The 12,475-nt window shown below is 38.5% G+C and overlaps 1 protein-coding gene across 1 annotated transcript; it reads left to right on the top strand.

Moving 5' to 3' along the window:
• The first annotated feature begins 11,043 nt into the window (after window positions 1-11,043).
• LOC138326881 (uncharacterized) lies at window positions 11,044-11,910 on the top strand. Its single transcript, XM_069272866.1, has one exon. The coding sequence runs from the start codon at window positions 11,044-11,046 to the stop codon at window positions 11,908-11,910; it is 867 nt and encodes a 288-aa protein (XP_069128967.1).
• The last annotated feature ends 565 nt before the right edge of the window (window positions 11,911-12,475 follow it).

The raw sequence follows: 12,475 nt of genomic DNA, 5'->3' as shown, positions 1-12,475 counted from the left end.
ATGGAAAATTTGGTAATAAGATTCAATGGCCATCACATAGAAATAATTCTGACTACAATTGACTAATTTCCTATTATAATGACTAAATAATGCTCAAAAATGTGTTTTCCCTATATAAACTACAGTAAACTTAAACCCATCCCCAGGGGGAAACCTGTGACCCAAGGTCATATAATTCAAAATTTTTATAAAACACCTTAAGACCTGTCCATATATGACGAGTATTTTATTCTACCATTTCCAGTATTTAAGAAGAAGATTTTAAAAGTTTTAGCCTATATGCCCCTTTTGGCCCCGCCCCTCTGCCCCGAGGGGGTTGACCAGGACCAATATAGATATAATATTAAAATGTTATCTCAGGCTAATAATTCTAAACAAGTTTGACTCATTTCCTATGAAAACTGAGCAAAAAATGCTCATAAATGTGTTTTCTCTATATAAACTATAGTAAACTTAAACCCCTCCCCAGGGTGAAACGTGAGACCCCAGGGTCATATGATTCACAATTTTCATAAGACACCTTGAGACCTGTCCATCTATGAAGAGTATTTGATTCTACCATTTCCGGTATTTAAGAAGAAGATTTTTAAAGTTTTAGCCTATTTGCCCCTTTTGGCCCCGCCCCTCTGCCCCGAGGGGGTTGACCAGGACCAATATAGATATGATATTAAAATGTTATCTCAGGCTAATAATTTTAAACAGGTTTGACACATTTCCTATGAAAATTGAGCAAAAAATGCTCATAAATGTGTTTTCCCTATATAAACTATAGTAAACTTGACCCCCTCCCCAGGGGGAAACGTGAGGCCCCAAGGTCATATAATTCACATTTATTGTAAAGGACCTCAAGACCTTTCCATCTATGAAGGGTATTTAATTCCATCACATCTGTGAGTGGAGAAGAAGATTTTTTGAAATTTTAGTCAATTTTACCCCTTTTGGCCTCTCCCATATAGCTCTCTGGGGGGATGGGGACCATATAATTCACAATTTTGATTGGCCTTCAAAGGTTTGTGCATAATTTCATTGAAATTGCTTCAGCAGTTTTGGAGAAGAAGTCGAAAATGTAAATTGTTTACGGACATACGACGGACGACGCACGACGCACGACGACGGACAAAAGGCGATTAGAATAGGTCACTTGAGATTTCGTCTCAGGTGACCTAAAAAACATATTCAGAGATATGATATGCTATACTTATCACTGACGTCTTTGTGAACCCGCTATTGGCAATAATTATATAGGGATTGGATCTCGCTTTTATGTTAACCACGCTTGTATGGAGCAATTCCCCTAAGAATATATATTTACGGGGCGCGTTAGCGCCCCATATTGAATATATCCTTAGAGGAATCGCTCCATACAAGCAAGGTTAACATAAAAGCGAAATCCAATCCCTATATTTACACTCACACGACTTTTTATTTATAATTTATGCAATAAAATCGTCATTTGAAAGTGACTTAATTAATTCAATAAAGTCGGTCAAAAGTGGGAGGAGCTTACTCAATTGAATAGCGAATGAAGACTATTCGCGTAAGGTAGAATTATTCATCCGCGACGACAAAAAAGTTCAATATTTAAGTGTAAAATAAAACATGACAAACAAAGAAAATTTCAGAGATAATTTTATTTAATCAGATCAGAACTTTAAATTGATATTCAATTTTGCTAAAAGTTAATCTATAGCGTAAAAACATAAAGTTTTGTACTCGGCAACATGTGTGAACTTGGACTCCAGGGAGGCAAAGCTGACGCACGCTTACACAATGGAGTTTGCTGAAGTTGTTAAAACATCGGTGTTCAATTAGCTCAATATTACATCATTAGGAGCCATGTGATTATCTAATGTACGCTTAGATAGATGGAACAACTTCATTTCGGTTCGATGGATACACTGTATTTGTGGTGACGAGTAACTGTCGACACGTGTATTACTAGCCTAGCGGTGCATGGTTTATAATACACATGATTAAATTCTCAAAGAACAAAGACAAGAGGATGTGTTTATAACTGATCTCTGTCAGAGGGTCTCACGCCCGTCCACCCCAAAGACTCAATCGTAGGACGAACACGGACACAGAGGTAATCTTTACGTGTGACTTCAATCATTTTTAACAAAAATGAAAGCACTGAACGTCGCCCCGGTCGGGAATTTTTTTCTCGTTTCTTTATACAATTGTTAATTAAAAAATGTTTGTATCATATATAAATATAAAACATATATGTATTGTTTTCATCTTCCCAAAATTCTATGAAAAACAACAATATACACGTAATGTTGCGTCAAAATGTTAACAAAGCCATGTGTTTCTTTTTTTTTTTAAAAAGTAGCCCCTTTACGTTGCATAGAATATTTTCATACGCAAGTTTAAAGTTCAATGCTACCATGCAGTTATGGTAAACAAAATCGGCTAGTATTTGCGTATAAGTAAGCCTAGCAAATGTAAATATAAAGATATATAACTAACATATCATTAGGGCTATTTACAATAAGCCGTATACGTATACGCATACGGATACGGATAAGTATTTGAGTGGGAGCAATCATTATTCGTGATCCATTACAGATTTTAAATAGTCACGTCTATAAAAAGTAAATGTTATATCATACAAATATTTGCAAATAATCTGTGAGTGTCCGAGTCATATTTGGTCAATTAATGCTCTCCCGTTCGGTCATAAACATACAACTCGAGCGATGTGTGTGTCGCCAGAGCGGTGAACAACGCACGATTCATGTACCTGTATGCATGTGTACTAGAATAAACGACAGTATTATGGATGATCATTGGTGTCGTACAAGTTGCAAAGTAAGAAGGCAGACACACTTGTATAAACAAACAGATCAGCTCTACGCTGCGCAAGGCAGGCACACAGAACAATAATCTCACTCATGTCCTCTCTACAATGTCTGAATAAGGTCGAAATAACGGCGAAAATTTTCAGCTGGTAAATTATATGTTCAACATACATTCGGTAACGTCTAATAAGTCTGTTAAGGTTCATGTAAAGGCTTTAAACAGTGATATTTTGCAAGCCTAAAACTCATTACTGTGGTGCAATTGAATAGAACTAATTTCAGTAATTGTTGGTATATACTCTGGCTAACTGTCAGTCTTACTGTTGATATGTAATTTGTGAAGCGGCTTGTAAAATTCAGTAAAATATGAGAAAAATTTATATTTCTGGAGAAGACATAGAACTCGTGTGAATTGATGGAACCAATATTCCTAAAATATTCCTACTTGAATTCTATATTTACTGTTCACCTTAGTCAATGCTCGCTCCGATGAACCACACTAATGACCAGCGCACAGTTCCGCTCCTTTATAGATTGAGAAAATTCATCATTTTTTATAAATAATGATCACTCCCCTTCAAATACGTATCCGTATACGTATGCGTATACATATACCGCTTATTGTAAATAGCCCTATTGATAGATAATAGTATTGTCATTTTGTCGACAGACGGAGTCAGACACATCATTATAAGTACGCGATTTTTTTTTGAAGAATTTGTGGACAATCCATAGTGATTTAGACCACTTTCCTATATAGTTGATATGATCGTCATATATATATATGAATCACTAATTGGTAGCCCGCCAGATATGGACTGAATAGGACTGCTGCATCATCGCCTTATACAGGAACTTTGTCAGTGTAAATGGATGAATCTGTTATCAATTATTGTTATAATTTGCTACATATTTCCTTAGAAATCGGGGAAAATTAGCAATCTTTCAGGCATGCGATCATTCGAAGACCGAGCATGTTTGTTTTGTGTTTGTTTGGATTTTTGTGTACGCCCTTTTAACATCCACAGTCATTTTAAAGTGAATAGTCGGGCAAAGGAAACCAGTCTAAATGCGTTCTTTGGCCTTCCAAAAGTCATTTAAGGGGAGTCAGTTGGTTGTTTTGGCGGAAACCTTTTGGTTCAAAACTACGGTAGCCATGTTTTGTTTACTACGGAGAGTGGTGGATGTTGCGCATGCGTTAAGATTGAACTGCACTGATAGCCGGTTGGGAGAACACATTAGGATTCCTATAATATATATTAATTTCTTCGCATACAGAGCGATTTTGATGGGAGATTTTATTTTTTTATTTCATAAGAAATTATACTGGATATATTAACACCATTTTTACCGATTTTAGCCATTCTTTGCCCGACTATTCGCTTTAACGACCACCTTTCTACGGTCAATACCTGACAACTGTCACACATGGGATTCGTAAACTCAAACTGGGCCCCTGGATCGATCATACAACAAAATACGACTAAAATCAAAATTATTATTGACAGAACGAACTATTTACTTATCCTTGTAACAAAACGGTTTTTTTTCTTGATTATGACAAAGGCAAAATAGATGACAAGTGTATGATACATTGGTAACAATTAGCATAAACTTATGACGGTGCATTGCATAATCTTTGTTTCTTCTTATGTTTGGTAAACAGGAATGTGACCGCCTTGCATTATAAAACCATGAAGTCCATCAATGTTGCATTGAATAGCATGATGAGGTATATCTTGTCTTGTTCATACGTTTTCATACCTGATATCTATTTAGTATTCTTTAAAACCAAACTCGCCCGACTCCACATTCCAGCATTATTTCCAATGTCACACTGACTTTTGGATTCATTTACGGAACTTTGAGGGTTTATCCTGTTCGTTGTGAGTTTCAGAAGCTCTACGAATCTGTTTTAAGTATTCAATTTAAAGCCACTACATTGTTATAATGAGGGCCCTCTTATCATTATAGTCGTGTACATAGTTTTAGGTAAAAAAAAAACCCCAAGAATTTTGACTTCTCAGAGAAGTACATCCTTAAGGGCCATCATTCACAATGTGCCCACTAGTTGTGCACACGCCGGTATTGCACTGCCTAAAGGTATACACACCTCTTTAGGGTTTAAATCACAACGGATGTCCAGTAAGACTCTACTACGATATTGGACTTTGTATCCAACCCAAATTTAACATATCCTTACAAACGTCAATTGACACTTCCCACATGATTTTAAGATATTGTTACAGAACTTCCATAAAATGAAATAGGTGTTGAAAATATTTTTCTCACATAGTGTAGAGGAGCGGGCCCTTTTTATTTAATGGATCTCTCCCCCAGACAAATATGATCAATATTAGTGTTGGTTATCCCTCCTAAAGATAATCCTTTTGTTTTAAAGCATTTTTCGAATTATTTTACAAACGGAATATCTTATTTTTCTTATTTGCACTGATAAGCTCAATGACAATCGGTATTCGATTCCAACGTACTATTCGCTTTCAATAGTTTCAAGGTCAGATTCATCCTCGATACTCCATGGGTTACTATCAATGACGTTATATCAACCCCAGGACTATATCATTGTAAAACTAGAGGCAACAATGGTAATTTAATCCTTTGATATGCATCAAATAAATTGTATAATGGTACACTGTGGTTGACTGTGTGACTTAAACGTTGGGCGTTGCTCTCTTTGTCATCGTTAAAAGAGACTTTCTATAAGCCCATGATTAGTCATTTTTTTCTCCTGAACTGCTTCTAGATTTACGATCAGATAGTCCAGGGTTGGATATAACGTCAGTGTTAGTAACCCCTTGGGTATCAATGATTGGTCAAAGTAAATGAATGACCTATTCAAATTCAGAATTATACACGATTTAATTAAATATACGGAAATCAAAGCAAAATAGTGAAACTAACAACAAAGGTACCCACTATATTGTCATTCAGTGTTTTAAGATTTCTTGATTTTTATTACAAATCTTTGACGCAAACGACGACATTCTCATCTAAGGTTGGCATCGTGATTTCAATAGAAACTAAAACGCTTTCCAATGCGATGTTTTATACCCGTTGATTAGCCTTCCGTTGTTACGATTGCCTTACTAAGCCTGATTTTATCCTTTCTTTTTATCGGAACAACAATTGTGGCAGCTGTTCCTGCTTGGTGGTCAGTACAACATGCGAAGCAGTATTTGTTCATCTGTCACTGTGCAAGGCACGATTTGTGTTATTCTGTTATCCCTATGGGTGTAATACTGGTTTATCCGATGTCGTATGACGTAACATTTCCGAAATATTTAACACTAGGTACAAGCCAAATCCTTTCACAGTGATTGTTTTAAGATGTCTCATCGGGTGATCAAAGCAGATTCATGCCAAACGAAAGACATTAGAATACTTCTTCCTGTGGTCTATCAAAATCAAACATATTAACAAGTGACTTAATCCTACCGGAAAATTCCAACCATGAAGTATTCCCGATGTTGATTTTTTATTCGATTTCAATGCGTAATGAAGATGCATACTTTATTTAGGGCTTCATGCAGGAGAAAAATTAAGAATTTCAAGCCTTTTACTATTTCTAAATAAAACATTTCTACTGTTACAAAACTGTATTAGTTATATTGACTACTACTATAATAAACAAGATCAGAACCACTTCTTAAACACATTTTCTGCTTTTATAATCAAACATCATATTAAACAAAAATTAAAAAAAAAAAACCAAGGATATGTATACACCATACAAACTCAGGCGCTACAGGTTTACAGCATTGCGATATTGGTGAAAGCGCCCGCCGAGAATTTCTCTTTCCATATATTATATATAATAATGCCATATGTTGTCCTGATGATGTATGTTAAGTATACGCTTAGTTGACATCATTGGTAAGCTGAAGCTAGCTTGTGGAGATGTATTAGAAGTTTCTTCCAACAATGTAATAGTGTACTCCTAACGCGTACTATGGACTTATATGGACTATATACAGTCATTTCGTTAATGTTGGGATCCGTTTCCGTCGATAATGGAACAGGAGGTACAGTATATATACTCATTGGTACTTATCATAATATTGAAGATACTGACAGATATATAAGTGCCAGACACTGATAAAATAAATGCATAGGTGAAAAAAGTTTCCATTTATTTAGGATTTCACAGGGTTTACTGTCCATTCCTGTGAGTAACTATTTTCCAGATTTGTACAGTTTTGTCAGAAAGATGGCTGAAATTTTGCTGAGTGATTTTTCCAATTCACATTGAGTCTTGATGTATCTTCTTTTACTGTAGTTTGGTCACCCCGGTCTTTTAATGCTTTTTTATCCTTTCCTTCCTTTCTCTGTTCTTGTGTTAAGTCCCGTGTTAAGATTCCAGTACAGACTTGACAGAAAAATAGACCGCAACATTAACATTCAATATGATTTGTATCGTTTCTCAGTTGTAAACCGGACTTTCTGCATTACTTTGATCCTGAGTAATCTCTTCTTCTCTTGTTGATGTTAGATGGGTTTTCATCATCACTACTACTGGATTTCAACATGATAATGTATACAAACTTTGTGATGTAGAAATGAAGTCAGAGTAGTTAATTCATAACAGTTTAATGTGTTCATACACAGCGAGTTTTCACCAGTGTTAACATCAACCTCCTTAGCCAATGATTAGCTAACATATCACCTGGGTGAACTCCATCTTTAAGTAGATTGTAGGAGATTTTCTTAGATGTATTGCTCTTGTTATGTTTTCTAGATGTACACAAATCTTTAGTGAATTTTGGGGCACGAATCCCGAGTGACCCGTTTAGGTCTCGAATGATGTTGTTAAGTTCTTCAATGGTCCCATTTAGTTTGTTTGTATTACTTTTGAATATTTCGCTGGTATTGTGACCTTTCAGGCGATTCCAAATTTCAATCGAATAATAGGGACACGCCAGAAAAATTATTTGAAGGTTGTTTCCATAACGCCGACCGATTTGTGTTAACCTTTCATATTGCTCAACGATGGATTGGGGTGTGATTCTGTCGTTAATGTCGATGAACCGATCATCCTTCCTTGTCAAATCACACGTCCCTGTCCAAATGGCCAATAAAATTGATCCATATCTTCGAATCCAGGAGTCTATATTTTCAATTACAAAATTGATGACATATCGTGAACCTTTCCGTGGTTTTATGTACCAAACTACGTAGTTTCTCTCATTGGTGGAGGCCTGCTCACGTTATTGTCTCCCTTTACTGTCCGATACAATTTGATAATTTAGAATAAATTGAATTTTAATGTATATTAAACATGCTAGCTATCGACAGGTGTATCCTGGTTATCTCCCCCTGACGAACTCTTTTGTTGTTCGTCCGCTAGGCATCATGGCCGCTACAGCTCAGCCAGCGTGCTCTGCTCTTTCGTCAAAAAATGTATAGCCTACGGCCGAGAGAATTTATACCTCTATCGAAGAAGCTGGGCTCTCCCAAATCTGCGATTGCCCAAGTTAACATGATGCAGGCAGAAGCGATTGTTGACATGCACATTAGCGAGGAAGAATCGGAATCTGAGGAGTTCGCGCCCGTCAGGCCTCCCGCCACTCGCAGCACTAGCACTACTCCGAGGTCAATACCTCGCCAGCCAAAGATGACAACTTCCTCATCGACAGACTTATCACATCTTGAAGAAGAGTTGGAACAATTACAAATGAAGGAAAAACGGCTTGATTTGCTGTCTCGGATAAGGAAAACTAAACGATCAATCGTATCACTTCAAACGGAAGAAATCGGTACCGAGACCGCCCCCGAAGCTACACGTGGAAGCTGTCAAGGTAGGGAGAATTTGAACTTGAACATGTTTTCTAGCTTGTTTGGTAACGCCAATTCCACTAAAGACAAACCATATCTGATAAAGGATTTCATATGGGAAGAACCGACAATCGAAAAAAGAGACACTGTCACTATTGATTCAGATGGTATTAAGTTCAATAGACAATCCCGTACCGATGTTTACAATCTGTCAGTCGAGCAATGGGGCTATTCCAGCATCGCTATTCTATTAAAAATGATAGAGAAGCAGGACATTGACAATCAGGGGATTCAGGATTACCTTCGATATACTCAGGGTGTGTTTCGCTTTTTCCACCGATACATCAAAGGCAGCGTTATCCTATACGATAAAGAGTACCGTGAACTTCAATATAGGGAGAAATTTCGTTGGGGGTCATCTCGGCGCGATTTGCAAGAATTTCAACTCATCTCTAAACCCAATGGTCCAACGGCCCAGTAACTCTCAGACAACGGCAAAAGTAAGTCAGTGAATATGCAGACCGGTAATAACAAACGTCGTAGGGGCCCTTTCCTCCCAAACGACAAGGAAATTTGTAGGCGATTTAACATGGAAAGCTGTGAGGTTCCCTCCTGCAGGTTGGCACATAACTGTAGCCTGTGCTTTTCATCAGATCACCCGGCAACAAAACACCCGGTCTCAAAAAAAGGCCCACCCCCCTCCACACATCAGTGACTGACACTACCCAACTGTCTAGCCCCAATCTCAAATTGGACAGCTGGACAGAATATTTGCCTGAGGATGATTTTGACCGAGAATTTATATTGGAGGGGGTTCAACACGGTTTTAAAATAATTGATAGTAGTCCAGACACTTCGTTTACAGATGTGGAGATGGAAAACTATACGTCGTGTCACCTGTACTTTGACCTCGTAGAAAAACAGATTGAATGTGAGATAAACAATAACAATTACATAGTTACAAACAAAAAGCCGCGCATAGTTAGTGCCCTTGGTGCCATTCCTAAATCATCTGGTAATATTCGCCTCATTCACGATGCCAGCAGACCAAAGGGTGCTTCCTTGAATGATTACATAAATTCAGACACTTCATGTACTTACATGGATTTAAGGCAAGCCGTCAAACACATTACACCTGGATGTTTTCTCGCCAAAGTGGATATGAAAAATGCATATCGCTCGGTAAATATTTATCCAAGCAATTATTCAGGCACAGGTCTCAAGTGGACCTTCACTGGCGATTCGACCCCATCTTATATGTTTGACACCAAACTGCCCTTTGGATCATCTAAAAGCCCGCAAATCTTCCAACGTTTAAGCAGTGCTGTATGCAGGATTTTGCATAGGAAGTTTAATATCATTGCAATATCCTATCTTGATGATTTTCTGGTATTTGGAGACACGTTCAATCACTGCTTACGTGCCCTCAACACACTTATCGCGCTACTCCGTACCTTGGGTTTCGCTATAAACTGGTCAAAGGTCGAAGGCCCATCAACCACAGTCTGTTTTCTCGGGGTTGTTATTAACACAGTGGATATGAATCTCTCATTACCTGAGGCGAAATTGTGTGAATTTTCAGACCTGCTACATGCATTCTCCACTAAACGTCGGGCTAGCCGGAAACAATTGGAGACCTTGTGTGGGAAACTGAGTTGGGCGGCCCAGGTAATCACAGGGGGCCGTACCTTTCTAAGGCGTATTATTGATCTTAAAGACTCTGTGCATCACAATCATCATAAGATCTTGTTATCCGAAGAATTCCATGCAGATTTAGATTGGTGGCTTTCCTTTCTAAGGACATTCAATGGTACTCGTTTGATACAGGACCCAAAACCAATAACCTCAATCCAAACAGACGCTTGCAACACAGGGGCAGGTGGTTATTATGATGGTGACTATTTTTACGTAAATTGGCAGATAGACACCCCCCTGTTTGAGTGTGCACACATTAACGTGAAGGAACTTTTAGCAGTATACTTCGCGGTCTGTCGTTGGAGTTCTGTGTTGGCCAATAAGCGAGTTATCATTTATACTGACAATAAGTCCACCGCGGCATGGGTTAACAAAGGGTCTTCGCGGAATAAACTGTCAATGATGATATTGCGAGTATTATTCTGGATATGTGCGTCTGTCAATGTCTCGCTTAAAGCAATATACCTACCTGGAGCTCGCAATGTAATCGCTGATACTTGTTCTAGGCTACAGGAAAGGGATAAACTAACTCTACTCTATGATCTCATTCCATCATATACTTTGTCATGCGAAACTTTTGAACCATGCAGCTTGGCTTATCACATGTCTTTAAACTTCATCTATTCCAGATGGGGATACAGAGTCCAGCCTCCTGTCTACAGCGGAGGACTTCAAGCAACAGGCGTGGGCTAAGTCTACATCTAGCACCTACTCTTCGCACCTCAAGTGTTATACAGAGTTTTGTGACAAGATGAATTATTCTCCTGTACCAGCGACTTCCAAGATGCTGCAGTTGTATGTGGCTTACTTAGCATCGGTAAAACATTTTCACTACAGTACTGTGCGCCAGTACCTCACAATCGTTGGTCACATCCATAAACTTTCAGGATACCCTGACCCAATTAAGGAGGACTACAACATAATCCTTGAGTTACGAGGGGTTAAACGGGCTTTAGGTACGGCTCAAATCCCAGTGGACGCGATAACCCCACAAGTGTTAATAAAGATCTATAATACTCTGGACCTTTCACAGACAGTTGCCCTTTCATTTTGGTGTGCCTGCTTGGTGGCATTTTATGGTCTCCTTAGGCCAGGCAACGTGGTCGTACACTCTACATTCAACAGCACGAGGGATCTACGGCGTATTGATGTTTCCCCATGTTCATGGGGTTACCTTCTCCGGTTTCGTTGGACAAAAACTATTCAGTATCGTGAGAAGGTGATGGAGGTTCTACTACCACGAATATCCACAAACCATGTACTTTGCCCTGCTCGCGCTATCAGTCAGTTATTAAAATCTACACCCATGGCAGACCCTTTGGGTCCACTTTTCCTGTCATCTCCGCGTCAAGCCCTTACTTACCAGGAATTTCGCAGTTGTCTCGCGCGCTCTCTCCGCCTAGCTGGTCTTGATCCATCAAACATTAAAGGTCATTCCTTTAGGAGAGGTGGAGCCTCCTGGTTGCACAAACAGGGTGTCCCCGTGGACCAAATCAAGACTATGGGCCACTGGGCCAGTGATGCAGTGCTTCGTTACCTTGAACCGAACTTCGAGAAACAATTGTCGACCATGGTCAACTTTGGTCAGTCATTGGAGGCTGTGACTGTGACATTGTAATAATTGTAACTTGCCTGCTTAATTAAGTACGAGATTCATCTCTTATTCGCAATACCATACTCGCTGACTGCCTTTACCACTACCCTTACTATTACACCACTTATTCTTGCCATACTTATAACTGTACTTACCATATCTTAAATAACCTTAATTTTCAACACTGGGCTGGGGAAATTATCCTCTTTATTAATTTGTATGTGTTCTTGTGTTTTTTTGTATAATTAAAGTTCATGCCCAAACTTATGTCCATTATTTGTTTATTGAAGTTAAATTGATAATTTAGAATAAATTGAATTTTAATGTATATTAAACATGCTAGCTATCGACAGGTGTATCCTGGTTATCTCCCCCTGACGAACTCTTTTGTTGTTCGTCCGCTAGGCATCATGGCCGCTACAGCTCAGCCAGCGTGCTCTGCTCTTTCGTCAAAAACCCACCACTCCCACCCAATTTATAGCTGTAGAGGGTTTGCGTATAGTCGTACTATAAGTAGCATTACTTTGTAACGCACTATCTTATCTATTGGACCCTTGCACGGGCTCCTATATCTCTATATATTCATGTT

The sequence above is a fragment of the Argopecten irradians genome, chromosome 7 (genome assembly GCF_041381155.1).
Source record: "Argopecten irradians isolate NY chromosome 7, Ai_NY, whole genome shotgun sequence".
Taxonomy (NCBI): Eukaryota; Metazoa; Mollusca; class Bivalvia; order Pectinida; family Pectinidae; genus Argopecten; species Argopecten irradians.
Note: the sequence above shows the minus strand (reverse complement) of the source record. Positions and strands in the feature narration are given on the sequence as shown.